The 18938-nt window shown below is 53.3% G+C and overlaps 1 protein-coding gene across 1 annotated transcript; it reads right to left on the reverse strand.

The window, feature by feature from the left end:
* Positions 1-976: 976 nt before the first annotated feature.
* On the reverse strand, positions 977-17728 carry LOC137602559 (polycomb group RING finger protein 3). Its single transcript, XM_068325401.1, has 10 exons — positions 17593-17728; positions 7748-7857; positions 7425-7542; positions 5988-6084; positions 5622-5677; positions 5028-5135; positions 4289-4377; positions 3996-4133; positions 3488-3568; positions 977-3297 (listed from the first exon to the last, which is right to left on the reverse strand). Exons 2-10 carry the CDS (start codon positions 7760-7762, stop codon positions 3250-3252), a joined length of 750 nt encoding a protein of 249 aa, XP_068181502.1. The 5' UTR covers positions 7763-7857; positions 17593-17728; the 3' UTR covers positions 977-3249.
* Positions 17729-18938: the final 1210 nt, after the last annotated feature.

Genomic DNA, 18938 nt, shown 5'->3' on the forward strand with positions numbered 1-18938 from the left:
ACCTGTGAAGAACACAGTACGTAGAGCTGTTCATAAGGTCACGGGGCTACGATCACATGTCATAACCAAACATGTGGTTCACACACACATGTATGAACACACACATGTTACTGTAGTCAGATACACAAGTGCATCATAGTGGGGCAGTAATATTATAATGAACACTAACTTCCTCATTGACGCAGTCGGCCATGTTTTCCCAGAGATCCTTGCTCCGTTTGGCAGCTGCAGCTGTGTTGCTGATTGCTGGATTATTGATTTGTATTGATCGTATTTATAGATTATTATTGTTTGCTCCTCCGTTGTGAAATATGCGTCTCGGGCCGGTTTGTTGCATGTTTGTGATTGGTCGCATGCAGCAAACTCCGCCCTTTTTATGTGAGTGCGCACAGATCTAGAGTGGACAAGTCTGGATTGAATTAGTGAGTTGATAGCCGGCTTTATGGGACCGAAAATCTGGAGGGTGGATGTCTGGGTAAGTGAAGCCAGATAAGTAGGAGGAAGCCTGACTAGGTTAATCCAGCTTTGTGGGACAGGACTCGGGGCTTCACTCATTTGGCTTCGGGTTTGGTTACGGGTAAAGTTTAGGGTTGGGATAGAGGTTTAGGTTTGGGTCAGGGATTGGTTAAAGTTTCAGTTTGGTTTTGGGTAGATTTTGGGTTGGTCTTGGTTTAGGGTTAGTTTTAGTTTGGTTTAGTTTTGGGTTTAGTTCTGGCTTAGGATTAGGTTTTGATTTGGGTCAGAGTGTGGGTTTAGTTTTGGGATAGCCCGGCTTGAATCAGCGTCACAGGAAGGTTTCGACAGCATCTTTTTCACACATAACAGCCACGGAAGAGATTCTATGTGATCCTGTGGAGAACCGCCCACGTGTCCAGGGAGACCCTGCCCCTCTGGGATAGGCTCCACCCCCAGGACGCAGTGCAGAAGCAGAACACGTGAGCTGGGTTGAAGAAACGAGTGGCGGCTCCAGAGCTTTTAAAGGCATTTATTGATGAAATACACACTTAAGTCTTGACAAAAGCTTCTGTAGTTTGTAGGTAAGAAAATTCCAGCCCCCCCCAGACACAAAAACGCCTTGACTTCAATGTGGATGGACCCGGTTCAGTTCATGTGCAATAAATAACAATACAAAAGTAGGCAAGGAGACGGCTCTGGAGACCTGGTAACCTGAAAATGAAACGCCGTCAGACTCCAGACGGGCGGTAAGGGACGCCTAAACAGAGTCCAGTCACTGTGGGCTGGGGGGGGGCATTAGTGTGTCTGAGGTTCTGGTCGCCTCAGGACCAGAAGAACCAGAAGGACCAGAAGGCAGTGAGTGACCTGAGGACCGACTGGAACCCGGAACCGTCTGAGAACCGTATATTGCACGTTTAACGATGAACACACAGCTGTCCGTTAGCGTGATCAGAGATAGAGACGCCTCGCTGCACGGGGGCGGAGCTTAGTGACCACATGAAGGTCCACACGTTCAGGCCGTGTGAAGAAGAGTTCGTCTCAACGATACAAAACGAAACGCGAATCTCTTTGAAAAAGCCGAGTTGAGAAAATACTGGAGGTAAAAAACCAGCTTGTCCAGCGGTTCTGCTTGGCCCCGCCCTCTACTGGCCCCGCCCTCTGCTGGCCCCGCCCCTGCCAGGAGCACAAGTAGTTCACGGTCAACACAGACGAGGCTGGGAAGAGCTGCCCCCCCCCGCCTCAGAGTGGTGTCACTGACCCCTGACCTGCAGCGGGGTGGGGCAGCATCAGGAGGCGGGGTTTAGTAATGACACGCCCCCTGCGTCGCTCACAGCTGGTTAGCACCATAGAGAGCTCCGGGAGACCAGCATTCTAGCATCACCATGGAAACACGAACCCACCTCCACCCACCCCCAACAGATCCAGGCGGCTAAGAGGTCACAGTTCTGTCTACCCAGGATGCATTGAGGCGCGGCGTCCAGAACAAGTCAGGTTCTCAGGGTTGATCATGAAAGTATGGGTCACATGACTGACAGTAAAGTAGCACCTTGTTGGGGGGGGGGCTACATCACCTGAGGAAAAGCTTCTTTATTCACAGGCAGCGCGTCAGAACCAGTTCTGAGCTAACGGCTAACAGCTGAGCTAACAGCTGAGCTAACAGTTGAACTAACAGCTAACAGCTGAGCTAATAGCTAACGCTGGTTTTGTTGAGTGGGTGTCGGTCTGCGTCGTCATAGTAACAGCAGAATCGTTTAGAAGCACCAAAAACAACGAGGTCTCCGCCTCACGCAGGTGAGAGAAGACTCCACCCCCCGGCAGTAAGACCACACCCCCTGGCTCTGAATGCTGGACGGAGTCAAGAACTACAACTACCAGACACCCTCTGTAGTTTGTCCCGTGTTTGGACAACGGGCGACAGGATTGGTTGGTGGTTAAACAATGAAATAAAAGGCGGGATGAGGAGCGTGGGGGCGGGGCTTGGAAGCTGTGTCTGTCCACTCTGGTGGCGTGGAGGCGGGGCCTACATTCAGTCAGGATGTGTGTGACGCTCTAACAGTCTGCACGCCGCTCTGTACAACATCAAGTAACACACACACGTTCAGCCTCACACACCCGACGGGAACGCCATGACATCATCAGGAACCAGATGACATCATCGTTAACCGCTAACAGAATGCAGACGTGTTGATCGATAGATTTCTTTCTCTTATAGAACTTTTCATAAACTTTCTGTTCTCCCTCTGGGGGGAGTGTCTTCTGGGGGGCGGGGCTCCTCCTCCTGGCGCCGCGTTGGGGGTGTAGCACCTGTAGCGTCTTCTGTACAAAAGTATAAATATATGTTCTCTGTTCACATGAGGAGGAACAACCAGACGTCGTTCAGTCTGTGTGTGTGTGTGTGTGTGTGTGTCTGTCTGTGTGTGTGTGTGTGTGTGTGTGTGTGTGTGTGTCTGTGTGTGTGTGTCTGTGTGTGTGTGTCTGTGTGTGTGTGTCTGTGTGTGTGTGTCTGTGTGTGTGTGTCTGTGTGTGTGTGTGTGTGTGTGTGTCTGTGTGTGTGTGTCTGTGTGTGTGTGTGTGTGTGTGTGTGTCTGTGTGTGTGTGTGTGTGTGTGTGTGATGGGGGCCGAGCCGGTCCCTCCCTGGAACCCGTGCTGCTGGCTGTGTGGGCGTGGCCTCCTGCTGGCTGTGTGGGCGTGGCCTCCTGCTGGCTGTGTGGGCGTGGCCTCCAGCTTGTCTTTGCATAAATCAAAGGTTCAGCGGTCCGAAGGCTCCCCAGGAGCTACAGGAGGTCCAGGAGCTACAGGAGGTCCATCTTGGGTCTGTAGTGGAGCAGGAGGGGCGACTTCTGGGGGGGGGGGGCAGAGTGGAGCACCATCAGGGCAACAGCATAGCGTTTAGCTTAGCATTTAGCCTCAGAACAAGAGTGGGCAGGGTTTTGTGAGGCGTGGGGGGGAGTTTGGGGTAATGGGTCTCAGTTGACACACCCATCCAGGGTGTGACGTGGGGGGAGGGGCAGCGGTGATGTCATCACTCACCTTGAATCTCCATCGGGTCACCACCACGAACTTCAGCGTGTGGTCCTTCCCCAGGATCTCCTCGTTGCATAAGATGTCCAGCTGTGGAGAGGGAGAGGGTGAACACAGGTGGCCCCGCCCCGCCCCGCCCCGCCCCCATCACTCATACGGATCAGCATGGTGAGCAGCGAGGCGTTCTGGCAGATGGACGGCGCCACACTGCCCCCTGCTGGCAGTGACTGGAAGGACGTGTAGCTGCTAAAAACAACCTGACCAGGTAGTCACCGCCAGCAGGGGGCAGTGTGGCCCCATCCGTCTGCTCCAGAACCCGTGTGTTCAGGACCGGTCCTGGACGCCACTCTGATGGACAGGAAGTGTCCTGGACGCCACTCTGATGGACAGGAAGTGTCCTGGACGAACCTATTGTGATGACTGCCATGCGGCTGCTTGCAGTGCAGCGGGTTGCTAGGCGTTAGCGTGTCAGGCTAGCTGCTGGCATGTGCTCAGCGCGACACACGCATGTCTTTACCTCGTTGAAGGACGTCAGGTTGAGCTTCTTGGCGATGAACTTCTTGAGGTGCAGGACGGTGGCCTGAGCCGAGCAGCGGATCCACTTACGCTTCAGGCCGCGCAGCTTGCTGCTGTTGCACTCCAGGCAGATGCTAACCTGTTAGCCACGACACAGCATGAGCAGTCACATGTTCATCACAGGTTCATCACAGGTTCTGTCACAAGAGCTCCGCCCCAAACACCTGGCAGAGCTCCGTGACCCGCTGACGCCCTGCGGGCCTGAACGCATCAGCGCCGGTCGCTAACGCTCACCTGCTCGTCGCTACGGTGATAGTCGTTGTCCTCCTCTGGCTTCTCCTCTCCTGCCTCCTTATTGGTCACCTCCTCTGATTTGGCGTCGCCTGTGCAGAGACCAAAAAGGGGAGGAGTCAGCGTGGAGAACGCTCAGAGGCTTCACCCGGGGGCAGCTGTGAAAAGGGGCGTGGCACGGAGGAGAACCTGGAGGGTAATCCAGTCCGTGGAACTCCGCCCCCTTATAGCCTCAGATAGCTGATAGCATCTTAGCACGTCGCTGCCTGGTTATGTGCGTGGCCCTGTTGCTAGGTTACCTGATGCTACTAGGTGACGAGTATGGTGACTAGTGATCAGTAACTTGTGACTAGTGACCAGTTACTAGTGACTATTAATTATTAACAAGTGACTAGTGACCAGTTTCTAATGACTAGTGGTCAGTGACTAGTGACCAGTAACTAGTTTCTAGATAAGATAAACCTTAAATAGTCCCACAGTGGGGGAATTCGTAGTGACCAGTAACTACTGACTAGTGACCAGTTACTAGTGATCAGTAACTAGTGACTAGTGGTCAGTGACTAGTAACTACTGGTCGGGGGCCAGTCTCTAGCGGTTGTTTGAGGTGTGTTGGTTGGGGGTTAGTTAGTTAGTTGGTTGGAGTTGTGTTGGTTAGTTAGGAGCGTGTTGGTTGGCTGGGGTCTGTTGGTTGGGGGTTAGTCGGTTGGGGGTTAGGGTTGGTTGGGGGTACGTGGGGTGGTACCATTGCGTTGGTCCAGGTGGGTCTTCATGCTGCACAGCTCTCCTTTAACGTCTCCAGGAACCTCCATCCCCAACTTCTGGTAGAACTCCCTCTGCTTCTTTATCTCCGCTGCAGGAGGACAACAGCAATTAGTCAGGGCCTGAGTCCCCGGGTCAGGGCCCCGCTCAGGGCCCGGGTCAGGGCCCAGGTCAAGACCCAAGGCTGGGCCCAGGTCATGTCCCTGGTCTGGGTCCAGGTCAATGGAGGAAGTGATTATTTGGGGTCAGAGTGAGTTGGAGTGAGTGAGTTGGGGTTAGGGTTGAGCTTATGTTTAACATTAAGTCAGGTGTAGGTTTAGGTTCAGGTTCAGGGGTCGGATTTGGGGTTAAGGTTAGTGGCTAGGGGTTCAGGACGGTGTAAGGTTCAGGGTTAGGGTTATAGTTAGGGTTAAGGTCAGGTTTGGATTCAGGGTTAGGTGTTAGAGGTGGGGTTAGAGATTAGAGTTAGGGGTGGAGTTAGGGGTTAGAGTTAGGGTTGGGGTCAGGTTAGGGTTATAGTTTGGGTTAGGCTTATGGGATAGGGGTCAGGGGTCAGGGTGGGGTCCCACACACTCACCCTCCTGCAGTCCCGGCACCAGCTTGTAGACAATGTCCTGCATTGTTCTGTCATGACTGCAGGTTAGAGAAAACCAGACGTTAGTGAACACAACTAGTGATCAGCTGAGGAGTCCCAGTGTCACGTCATTCACTAGTGAATCACTAGTGAATCACTAGTGATTCACTAGTGATTCACTAGTGATTCACTAGTGAATCAGGAGGAGCTTTGGTCCCAGAATGCTGCCCTCTGCTGGACAGGCTGGACTAGTTAAATCTGACCCGTAGTGTGTGTGTGTGTGTGTGTGTGTGTGTGTGTGTGTGTGTGTGTGTGTGTGTGTGTGTGTGTGTGTGTGTGTGTGTGTGTGTGTGTGTGTGTGTGTCTCACCCTATGTACTGCAGGGGGTGACTCTGGTGGATGACGATCCTACAGGTGGGACAGGTGTTGTTCTCCTCCAGGTATTTCACCAGACAGCTCCTGCAGACTGGAGGGAGAACGGGTGAGACTAGAACCAATGACCTACAAGCAGACCCTAACCCTAACACTGACCCCTAACCCTAACCCCTGACCTCTAAACCTGAGTCTGGGTGGACTCAAACCCTGTTCCTGTCCTTCTGGGTCTGGTTGTTTGTAGATTCTGCTTCTGGAGTTGGGATGAAAGCTGACTTCAATGTTCTGACAGAAATAAAGACACTACAACCACATTAGAACCACATTAGAACCAAACTAAACTAGAACCAAACTACAACCACATTAGAACCAAACTACAACCATATTAGAACCACATTAGAACCAAACTAGAACAACATTAGAACCAAACTAGAACCACATTAGAACCAAACTAGAACCACATTAGAACCATATTAAACGTCTGTTCATCTGCAAGAAACCATCACAACCCACTGTCCAACCCATCACTCTGTCACGGTGTGACCTTTCACCTCTGGAAACACACACACACACAGGGGTCGTGACCCCTCCTCCTCTCTGTCTCACTGCAGCAGCTCAGACGTGATGTGAATGTCTGTCCTCATTGAGCCTCCCCAGTGCAACAGCCCCCCCCGGTGGAGGCAGGAGGCTCCGTCCCTAGTGGAACACCCCCCCCTGGTGGAGACAGGGGGGCTGCACCCTCCCCTCTGGGAGCAGGAACATGTTCCTCTGCTCCAGAGGTTTAAAGGAAACCACTCCACACACGAGTGGAGCCCCTGGGAGCACTGGTGGGGGCCCCGTTGGACAGATTCTAGAGGAGGGACTCCTGACAAACTTCCTCTGTTGATCGTCATGAAGCAGCTCTGGTTTCATGTCGCTGTCCATCATCTGACCTCTGGTAGTCACCACACACACACACACACACACACACACACACACCCACCCACACACACACACACACACACACACACACACACACACACACACACACACACACACTTCAGACATCCACCAACACACACTACGAGTAGAAATGAATCCACGGTGACCCCAAGCATGAGAATTCAATAATAATACTATTAATAATAACAATATTAATAATAATAATCATAAATAATCATAAATAACAACAATAATCCATAATGATCATAATTAATAATAATAATAATAATATAATAATACTCATCCATAATTCCAGGTGCTGTGGAGCCGCTGCTGGTCTGACATGAACCAATGAGCTCCTGTTTGACTCAAACCCAGCAGGTGTCACACCACGACCTGAACCTCATGTCGACCTGGTTCCAGGTGGTGACCTTTGACCTCACCGTGTCTCTACCTCTGACCCCTCAAGACAGATTTACATGACCGCGCGTGTGTGTGTGTGTGTGGACCTACAGGTGTGTAAGCACTCGGTGACGGTGGTGGCGTCGATCAGGTAGCCCTCACACAGGCGACAGGTGATGTGGGCGTTGATGTGACACAGCTTGATCTTCCTCGTCAGCATGTCGGGGTTCTGAGGGGAGACCACACCATGAGTCAGCACGTTTCACCGTCACATGACCACGACAGCACGCACACGCCGTCCTGCACACGTGTGCTAAACAAAACTGTTAGCATGTTGCTAAGCTACAGCATTAGCATGTAACACTCTCTTGATGACAGCCACACCCAGTGAAACCATACAGCCTATTGAAGGTAAAAGGGGGCGTGGCTCTCACCCCTAATACCGCCATGCGTCGACTGTGGGTGGAGCAGCAGCCACGTTTCTTCCTGTGGGGGTGTGGCCAACAGCGTCAGCGCCGCATCACGGAGAGCCTCTCATCGGAGCCTGCAGACAGAAACATTCAGACGTCAAGACGATCAGGAGACGTTCAGGAGACGTTCAGGAGACGATCAGGAGACGTTCAGGAGACGTTTAGGAGACGTTCAGGAGACGTTCAGGAGACGTTTAGGAGACGATCAGGAGACGTTCAGGAGACGATCAGGAGACGTTCAGGAGACGTTTAGGAGACGATCAGGAGACGTTTAGGAGACGATCAGGAGACGTTCAGGAGACGTTTAGGAGACGATCAGGAGACGATCAGGAGACGTTCAGGAGACATTTAGGAGACGATCAGGAGACGTTCAGGAGACGTTTAGGAGACGATCAGGAGACGATCAGGAGACGATCAGGAGACGTTCAGGAGACGTTCAGGAGACGTTCAGGAGACGTTCAGGAGACGTTCAGGAGACGTTTAGGAGACGATTAGGAGACGTTCAGGAGACGTTTAGGAGACGATTAGGAGACGTTCAGGAGACGTTTAGGAGATGATCAGGAGACGTTCAGGAGACGATCGGAGACGTTCAGGAGACGATCAGGAGACGTTTAGGAGACGTTCAGGAGACGTTTAGGAGACAATCAGGAGACGTTCAGGAGACGTTTAGGAGACGATCAGGAGACGTTCAGGAGACGATCAGGAGACGTTTAGGAGACGATCAGGAGACGTTCAGGAGACGATCAGGAGACGTTCAGGAGACGTTTAGGAGACGATCAGGAGACGTTCAGGAGACGTTTAGGAGACGATCAGGAGACGATCAGGAGACGTTTAGGAGACGTTTAGGAGACGTTCAGGAGACGTTCAGGAGACGATCAGGAGATGTTTAGGAGATGTTTAGGAGACGATCAGGAGACGATCAGGAGACGTTTAGGAGACGTTTAGGAGACGTGTAGGAGACGATCAGGAGACGATCAGGAGATGTTTAGGAGACGTTTAGGAGACGATCAGGAGACGATCAGGAGATGTTTAGGAGACGTTTAGGAGACGATCAGGAGACGATCAGGAGACGTTTAGGAGACGTTTAGGAGACGTTCAGGAGACGTTCAGGAGACAATCAGGAGACGATCAGGAGATGTTTAGGAGACGATCAGGAGACGTTCTCCAGAGGAAGATCACAGCCATTAGCTTTAGCTTAGCAGACAGAGCGGCGTCACTGCAGGTGCAGTTCCTTCATCGGCCACTAGGGGCAGCTCAGTGGTGTTTAACACAGAGGGTAAAACCGTAAAGGAACGACCCAGAAGCAGCGGCGCTCTGATCCACAGCTGATGCATTCTGGGTCGTCTGAGGACACCAGACGGCTGAAACCCACTGCAGCGCGTCTGCTGCTCCCTCTGATTATTACCCACAATCCTCTAGTCCCACCCTCAACTAACGTCAGACGTCAAGACGTTCTGGAGACGTTCAGGAGACGTTCTGGAGACGTTCAGGAGACGTTTAGGAGACGATCAGGAGACGTTCAGGAGACGATCAGGAGACGTTCAGGAGACGTTCAGGAGACGTTCAGGAGACGTTTAGGAGACGATCAGGAGACGTTCAGGAGACGTTTAGGAGACGTTTAGGAGACGATCAGGAGACGTTTAGGAGACGTTCAGGAGACGTTCAGGAGACGTTCAGGAGACGTTTAGGAGACGATTAGGAGACGTTCAGGAGACGTTTAGGAGACGATCAGGAGACGTTCAGGAGACGATCAGGAGACGTTCAGGAGACGATCAGGAGACGTTTAGGAGACGTTCAGGAGACGTTTAGGAGACAATCAGGAGACGTTCAGGAGACGTTTAGGAGACGATCAGGAGACGTTCAGGAGACGATCAGGAGACGTTTAGGAGACGATCAGGAGACGTTCAGGAGACGATCAGGAGACGTTCAGGAGACGTTTAGGAGACGATCAGGAGACGTTCAGGAGACGTTTAGGAGACGATCAGGAGACGATCAGGAGACGTTTAGGAGACGTTTAGGAGACGATCAGGAGACGTTCAGGAGACGTTTAGGAGACGATCAGGAGACGTTCAGGAGACGATCAGGAGACGTTTAGGAGACGATCAGGAGACGTTCAGGAGACGATCAGGAGACGTTCAGGAGACGTTTAGGAGACGATCAGGAGACGTTCAGGAGACGTTTAGGAGACGATCAGGAGACGATCAGGAGACGTTTAGGAGACGTTTAGGAGACGATCAGGAGACGTTCAGGAGACGTTCAGGAGACGATCAGGAGATGTTTAGGAGACGTTTAGGAGACGATCAGGAGACGATCAGGAGACGTTTAGGAGACGTTTAGGAGACGTTTAGGAGACGATCAGGAGACGATCAGGAGACGTTTAGGAGACGTTTAGGAGACGATCGGGAGACGTTTAGGAGACGATCGGGAGATGTTTAGGAGACGATCAGGAGACATTCTCCAGAGGAAGATCACAGCCATTAGCTTTAGCTTAGCAGACAGAGCGGCGTCACTGCAGGTGCAGTTCCTTCATCGGCCACTAGGGGCAGCTCAGTGGTGTTTAACACAGAGGGTAAAACCGTAAAGGAACGACCCAGAAGCAGCGGCGCTCTGATCCACAGCTGATGCATTCTGGGTCGTCTGAGGACACCAGACGGCTGAAACCCACTGCAGCGCGTCTGCTGCTCCCTCTGATTATTACCCACAATCCTCTAGTCCCACCCTCAACTAACATCTGTCAAAGGAATCCTCCATCCATCAGCCAATGGATGACACACACACACCACACACACACACACACACCACACACACACACACACACCACACACACACACACACACACACACACACCACACACACACACACACACACACACACACACACACACACACACACCACACACACACACACACACACACACACGTGTGTTTGCTAACCAGACATGACATGAGTGTGTAAACTGCGTGGGGACCTTCTAGCGTGACGATTACTCCGTGCTAGCAGGGTGGGCCGCGGGTCAATCGTAGCTTTAGCGTGTTAGCAGCGTGTTAGTTTGTGTTTGGTGTCACATCACACCAAACACAAACATGCTTCTCAAGCTAACCAGTTGCCCCGGGACTCCTGCTGCTAGCCACATGCTATCGCTTCAGCTAACCTGAATAACATGCGGTTCAGTTCCTTGAGCAGAACCCAGAGCCAACCAATGGGAACCCAGGAGCTGCCACACGATCACCTGACCCGTCATGTGATCCATGATCACCAGGTTGGCCCCAGAGGCCCCCAGACGGGGCCGGATGACGGCCGTCAGGCTGGAAGGGGATTAGCAGCAGGAGATTAGCCAATCAGCAAACGTCCACAGATAACCCCAGTAAAAACACCTGAAAACCCATCCGACGGGGTAAAACCCATCCGACGGGGTAAAACCCATCCGACGGGGTAAAACCCATCCGACGGGGTAAAACCCATCCGACGAGTAAAACCCATCAGACGGGGTAAAACCCATCCGATGGGGTAAAACCCATCCGATGGAGTAAAAACCCATCCGACGAGTAAAACCTATCCGACGGGGTAAAACCCATCCGACAGGTTAAACTCCATCCGACAGGGAAAATCCATCCGACGGGGTAAAACCCATCCAACTGGGTAAAACCCATCCGACGGGGTAAAACCCATCCGACGGGGTAAAACCCATCCGACGGGGTAAAACCCATCCGACGAGTAAAACCCGTCCGACGGGGTAAAACCCATCCGACGGGGTAAAAACCCATCCGACGGGGTAAAAACCATCCGACGGGGTAAAACCGATCCGAAGAGTAAAACCCATCCGACGGGGCGAAAACCCATCCGACGGGTTAAAAACCATCCGACGGGGTGAAAACCAAGCCGACGGGGCGAAAACCCATCCGATGGGGCGAAAACCCATCCGACGGGGTAAAACCCATCCGACGGGGTAAAACCCATCCGACGGGGCAAAACCCATCCGACGGGGTAAAACCGATCCGAAGAGTAAAACCCATCCGACGGGGTAAACACCCATCCGACGGGTAAAACCCATCCGACGGGGTAAAAACCCGTCCGACGGGGTAAAACCCATCCGACAGGGTATAACCCATCCGACGGGTTAAACTCCATCCGACAGGGAAAACCCATCCGACGGGGTAAAACCCATCCGACGGGGTAAAACCCATCCGACGGGGTAAAAACCCATCCAACGGGGTAAAAACCCATCCGACGGAGCGAAAACCCCTCCGACGGGGCGAAAACCCATCCGACGGGGCGACAAAACCCATCCAACGGGGTAAAAACCATCCGACGGGGTAAAACCGATCCGAAGAGTAAAACCCATCCGACGGGGTAAACACCCATCCGACGGGGTGAAAACCCATCCGACGGGGCGAAAACCCATCCGACGGGGTAAAACCCATCCGTCGGGGTAAAACCGATCCGAAGAGTAAAACCCATCCGACGGGGTAAACACCCATCCGACGGGGTGAAAACCCATCCGACGGGGCGAAAACCCATCCGACAGGGGTAAAACCCATCCGACGGGGTAAAACCCATCCGACGAGTAAAACACATCCAACGGGGTAAAGCCCATCCGACGAGTAAAACCCATCCGACGGGGTGAAATCCATGCGACGGAGTAAAATCCATCCGACGGAGTAAAAACCCATCCGACGGGGTAAAAACCCATCCGACGGGGTAAAAACCCATCTGACTGAGTTAAACCCATCCGACGGGGTAAAACCCATCCGACGGGGTAAAACCCATCCGACGGGGTAAAACCCATCCGACGGGGTGAAAACCCATCCGACGGGGCGAAAACCCATCCGACGGGGCGAAAACCCATCCGACGGGTAAAACCCATCCGACGGGGTAAAAACCCGTCCGACGGGGTAAAACCCATCCGACGGGGTATAACCCATCCGACGGGTTAAACTCCAGCCGACAGGGAAAACCCATCCGACGGGGTAAAACCCATCCGACGGGGTGAAAACCCATCCGACGGGGCGAAAACCCATCCGACGGGGCGAAAACCCATCCGACGGGTAAAACCCATCCGACGGGGTAAAAACCCGTCCGACGGGGTAAAACCCATCCGACGGGGTATAACCCATCCGACGGGTTAAACTCCAGCCGACAGGGAAAACCCATCCGACGGGGTAAAACCCATCCGACGGAGCGAAAACCCCTCCGACGGGGCGAAAACCCATCCGACGGGGCGAAAACCCATCCGACGGGGCGAAAACCCATCCGACGGGGCGAAAACCCATCCGATGGGGCGAAAACCCATCCGACGGGGTAAAAACCCGTCCGACGGGGTAAAACCCATCCGACAGGGTATAACCCATCCGACGGGTTAAACTCCATCCGACAGGGAAAACACATCCGACGGGGTAAAACCCATCCGACGGGGTGAAAACCCATCCGATGGGGTGAAAACCCATCCGACGGGGTAAAACCCATCTGTCGGGGTAAAACCGATCCGAAGAGTAAAACCCATCCGACGGGGTAAACACCCATCCGACGGGGTGAAAACCCATCCGACGGGGCGAAAACCCATCCGGCAGGGGTAAAACCCATCCGACGGGGTAAAACCCATCCGACGAGTAAAACCCATCCAACGGGGTAAAGCCCATCCGACGAGTAAAACCCATCCGACGGGGTGAAATCCATCCGACGGAGTAAAATCCATCCGACGGAGTAAAAACCCATCCGACGGGGTAAAAACCCATCCGACGGGGTAAAAACCCATCTGACTGAGTTAAACCCATCCGACGGGGTAAAACCCATCCGACGAGTAAAACCCATCCGACGGGGTAAAACCCATCCGACGGGGCGAAAACCCATCCGATGGGGCGAAAACCCATCCGACGGGGTAAAACCCATCCGACGGGGTAAAACCCATCCGACGGGGCAAAACCCATCCGACGGGGTAAAACCGATCCGAAGAGTAAAACCCATCCGACGGGGTAAACACCCATCCGACGGGTAAAACCCATCCGACGGGGTAAAAACCCGTCCGACGGGGTAAAACCCATCCGACAGGGTATAACCCATCCGACGGGTTAAACTCCATCCGACAGGGAAAACCCATCCGACGGGGTAAAACCCATCCGACGGGGTAAAACCCATCCGACGGGGTAAAAACCCATCCAACGGGGTAAAAACCCATCCGACGGAGCGAAAACCCCTCCGACGGGGCGAAAACCCATCCGACAGGGCGAAAACCCATCCGACGGGGCGAAAACCCATCCGACAGGGTAAAACCGATCCGAAGAGTAAAACCCATCCGACGGGGTAAACACCCATCCGACGGGGTGAAAACCCATCCGACGGGGCGAAAACCCATCCGACAGGGGTAAAACCCATCCGACGGGGTAAAACCCCTCCGACGGGGTAAAACCCATCCGACGAGTAAAACCCATCCGACGGGGTAAAACCGATCCGAAGAGTAAAACCCATCCGACGGGGTAAACACCCATCCGACGGGGTGAAAACCCATCCATCGGGGTAAAATCCATCCGACGGGGTAAAAACCCATCCGACGGGGTAAAACCCATCCAACGGGGTAAAACCCATCCGACGAGTAAAACCCATCCGACGGGGTGAAATCCATCCGACGGAGTAAAATCCATCCGACGGAGTAAAAACCCATCCGACGGGGTAAAAACCCATCTGACTGAGTTAAACCCATCCGACGGGGTAAAATCCATCCGACGGGGTAAAATCCATCCGACGGGGTAAAATCCATCCGACGGGGTAAAATCCATCCGACGGGCTAAAAACCCATCCGACGGGGTAAAAACCCATCCGACGGGGTGAAACCCATCCGATGGGGTAAAACCCATCCTACGGGGCAAAAACCCATCTGGTGGGGCAAAAACCCATCCGATGGGGCAAAAAACCTCATCTGACCCCTGTCTGCTGATCAGCAGGAATTTCAGGACTTCCTGTTTGCAGCGGCTGGAGTAGGGTGTTGAAATCGAGCTGACAGTTAGCGCATATGATCACATGACTACATGATCACATGATCACATGACTACATGATCATATGACTACATGATCACATGACCACGTGACCACATGACCAGCCGTCACTGCACTTCTCACTTCCTGGTTCTGGCTCCACAGTCGTTCAGGATGTTCTGTTTTCTCCTACGACCCTGAAGCGTCTCCAGGTTGTCATCATCCGACCACTAGCGTCATCATCCAACCATCGGCGTTATCATCCGACCACTAGTGTCATCATCCAACCATCGGCGTTATCATCCGACCACTAGCGTCATCATCCAACCATCGGCGTTATCATCCGACCACTAGCGTCATCATCCAACCATCGGCGTTATCATCCGACCATCAGCATCATCATCCGTCAGGCGTTCCTCCTGACTTCCTGTCCCGGTCGCACACCGTCCTGACGCTGGTCCTCCGGGCGCTAGGGGGCGCCGGCGTCACACAGAGGTCTGACCAGTCAGAACCACCAGAACCTCAGTCCGTTTGCTCCTGAGGTCCAGAAACGCCTCCTGGAGAGACGCAGGAACGGGGGCTGCCCAGCAGCTGCCTGACATCACTTCCTGTCCCACAGGAAGTCCAGTGTGTCTCCAGGCTCCTGATCCATCATGAAGCAGCGTCCGTCCTCCAGAGGTCCTCCAGAGGTCCACCAGAGCTCCCATCAGAGCCCCGCCGCATCCTGGTGGTCATGGGATGAACGAAACGAGAACCTCCTGAACGTTCTCCAGGTCCTCCAGGATGGAGATCTGATAGAGCTGGAGGAGAACCAGGAGGAGAACCAGGAGGAGAACCAGGAGGAGAACCAGGAGGAGAACCAGGAGGAGAACCAGGAGAACCAGGGGGAGAACCCCACCCAGACCAGTCGGGTGTTGTTAGCGTGTCGCTAGCCTGTGTTAGCGACATGCTAAACAATTCATGGCCTGCCACCAGATCAACAAGCCTCCTGCTCGTTGTCACGGAGATTCCCGTGTGCCTGCCAACACGCACCTGATGTCACCTGCGTTAATGCTGGTTTCCCAGCATTCAAAGGGTGTTCCAGTGGCGTGTTAGCAGCATTTAACGTGTGCTTCACATGTTCTCCTGGCATGACCTCACCTGGTGCTGCTGGACTCCACCAGTGTTCTACTGACATGATCCCAGTCCATCAAGGACTCAATTACATACATGAGCGACGAACATGTGACTGATGCATGTTTATAGTATGGAGACGACCAGAGGAGCTCCCACACCTCCTTCAACCACTAATGTGTTACCGGTTACCTGTCACACTGTAGCGTGTTACCGGTTACCTGTCACACTGTAGCGTGTTACCGGTTACCTGTCACACTGTAGCGTGTTACCGGTTACCTGTCACACTGTAGCGTGTTACCGGTTACCTGTCACACTGTAGCGTGTTACCGGTTACCTGTCACACTGTAGCGTGTTACCGGTTACCTGTCACACTGTAGCGTGTTACCGGTTACCTGTCACACTGTAGCGTGTTACCGGTTACCTGTCACACTGTAGCGTGTTACCGGTTACCTGTCACACTGTAGCGTGTTACCGGTTACCTGTCACACTGTAGCGTGTTACCGGTTACCTGTCACACTGTAGCGTGTTACCGGTTACCTGTCACACTGTAGCGTGTTACCGGTTACCTGTCACACTGTAGCGTGTTACCGGTTACCTGTCACACTGTAGCGTGTTACCGGTTACCTGTCACACTGTAGCGTGTTACCGGTTACCTGTCACACTGTAGCGTGTTACCGGTTACCTGTCACACTGTAGCGTGTTACCGGTTACCTGTCACACTGTAGCGTGTTACCGGTTACCTGTCACACTGTAGCGTGTTACCGGTTACCTGTCACACTGTAGCGTGTTACCGGTTACCTGTCACACTGTAGCGTGTTACCGGTTACCTGTCACACTGTAGCGTGTTACCGGTTACCTGTCACACTGTAGCGTGTTACCGGTTACCTGTCACACTGTAGCGTGTTACCGGTTACCTGTCACACTGTAGCGTGTTACCGGTTACCTGTCACACTGTAGCGTGTTACCGGTTACCTGTCACACTGTAGCGTGTTACCGGTTACCTGTCACACTGTAGCGTGTTACCGGTTACCTGTCACACTGTAGCGTGTTACCGGTTACCTGTCACACTGTAGCGTGTTACCGGTTACCTGTCACACTGTAGCGTGTTACCGGTTACCTGTCACACTGTAGCGTGTTACCGGTTCCGTGTTACCGGCTGTCACACGGTAACATCCTCCCTGAAAAAAATGCAACAACTTTCTGTCTTCATTTAATTCAAACACACACACCTACACACACACACACACACAGAACTTCGGAGCTGGAGCCTCGTGGACCGGGAGACTTTCTAGAGATCGTCCCGGTTGGACGGGGGACCCGTTCGGTAACCGGAACGGCAGCCGTTAAACACACATGTGACGCGGGGGGCGCGCGGCACCGGAGCCCCCCCGGTTCACCGAGTGCAGCCCGGTGTCCACCGACACACGAGCCGGTGTCCACCGCAGGGCCCGGTGCCGCCACCCAACACACACACACACACACACACACACACACACACACACACACACACACACACACACACACACACACACACACACACACACACACACACACACACACACACACACACACACACACACACACACACACACACACACACACACACACACAGCCCCGTAGCAGCAGCGGAACGACAGGCGAACAACGAGGGGGGGGGCGCCGACCGGGCCGGTAGACCGGCGGCGGGCAGCGGGCGGACGGCCGCCCGGTGCCGGGAACACACTCACCGTGGCGGGAGCCGCGCGGTCCGGTGGTCGTGGGGTCGAATCCGAGTTAAATCCACTCGCAGTAAAACAAAGAGGCGAAGATGACCGAGCGGCCGCGGAACAGGCCGAAGCACACTCCTGGAGCGCTGCTGCGCATGCGCACAGCAGAACCGGAGGTGGTGGGAAACGGCGGGGCGGGGCGAGGCGGTGACGTTTACAACCGACCCGAGTGTCGTTATTCACCGGAGGAGGGGGCAGGACTCACCGGTGTGACGTGGTTGTGTTACTGTTAAGTAACTGTCGTTGTGTTACTGTTGTGTTGTTGTGTTGTCGTTGTGTTACTGTTGTCTTTTTGTTGTGTTGTTGTTGTGTTGTTGTTGTGTTGTTGTTGTGTTGTTGTTGTGTTGTTGTTGTGTTGTTGTTGTCTTTTTGTTGTGTTGTTGTTGTGTTGTTGTTGTGTTGTTGTTGTGTTACTGTTGTCTTTTTGTTGTGTTACTGTTGTGTTGTTGTGTTGTTGTTGTGTTGTTGTTGTGTTGTTGTTGTGTTGTTGTTGTGTTTCTGTTGTCTTTTTGTTGTGTTACTGTTGTGTTGTTGTGTTGTTGTTGTGTTTCTGTTGTGTTGTTGTTGTGTTGTTGTTGTGTTACTGTGGGTTACTGTGGATTTAACTTTATCTCATTAGTGATACTAGTTGAATGTTAACCCCTGACCTCTGACCCTGTAGGGATCTTCAGGGTCAGATGTCAGAGACCAGGGTTAAACGAGTCTTCAGTGAATTAACTAACATAATAAACAACTAGATCAACAAGATCTAGATCATCTAGACCAGCGTTCCCCAACCCCCGGGTCGAAGGGCATCAGGGACCGGGTCGAGGGGCATCAGGGACCGGGTCGAGGGGCATCAGGGACCGGGTCGAGGGGCATCAGGGACCGGGTCGAGGGGCATCAGGTACCGGGTCGAGGGGCATCAGGGACCGGGTCGAGGGGCATCAGGGACCGGGTCGAGGGGCATCAGGGACCGGGTCGAGGGGCATCAGGGACCGGGTCGAGGGGCATCAGGGACCGGGTCGAGGGGCATCAGGGACCGGGTCGAGGGGCATCAGGGACCGGGTCGAGGGGCATCAGGGACCAGGTGACACAGACAGTTTGACTTTCTTTTTTATTGATTACCAGACTAAAGATGTTTTATTTTTTAAAATGGCGTCTGTGCTGAAGGACACACAGACTAATGCTTCGTCTGTCCCACTGGACAGGTCTGGGTCACGTGACAGGTCACCAGCCGTTACCCCTAAACGAAGCGCCCACAACTGCCCCAGTGTTCTGGATTAGAGTCAAGACAGATTATCCTGAGATCGCCCTAAAAGTGTCTT

This window comes from Antennarius striatus, chromosome 10, assembly GCF_040054535.1.
Source record: "Antennarius striatus isolate MH-2024 chromosome 10, ASM4005453v1, whole genome shotgun sequence".
NCBI lineage: Eukaryota > Metazoa > Chordata > Actinopteri > Lophiiformes > Antennariidae > Antennarius > Antennarius striatus.

What these genes read in the sequence shown, in the direction of transcription:
- LOC137602559 (XM_068325401.1), bottom strand. An exon ending in CACCGAGTGCTTACACACCT is followed by an intron (nt 6,085 to 7,424) that starts GTAGGTCCACAC and finishes TTCTCCCTCCAG; the next exon opens with TCTGCAGGAGCTGTCTGGTG. An exon ending in TGACCCGATGGAGATTCAAG is followed by an intron (nt 3,298 to 3,487) that starts GTGAGTGATGAC and finishes CCCCCCCCCCAG; the next exon opens with AAGTCGCCCCTCCTGCTCCA.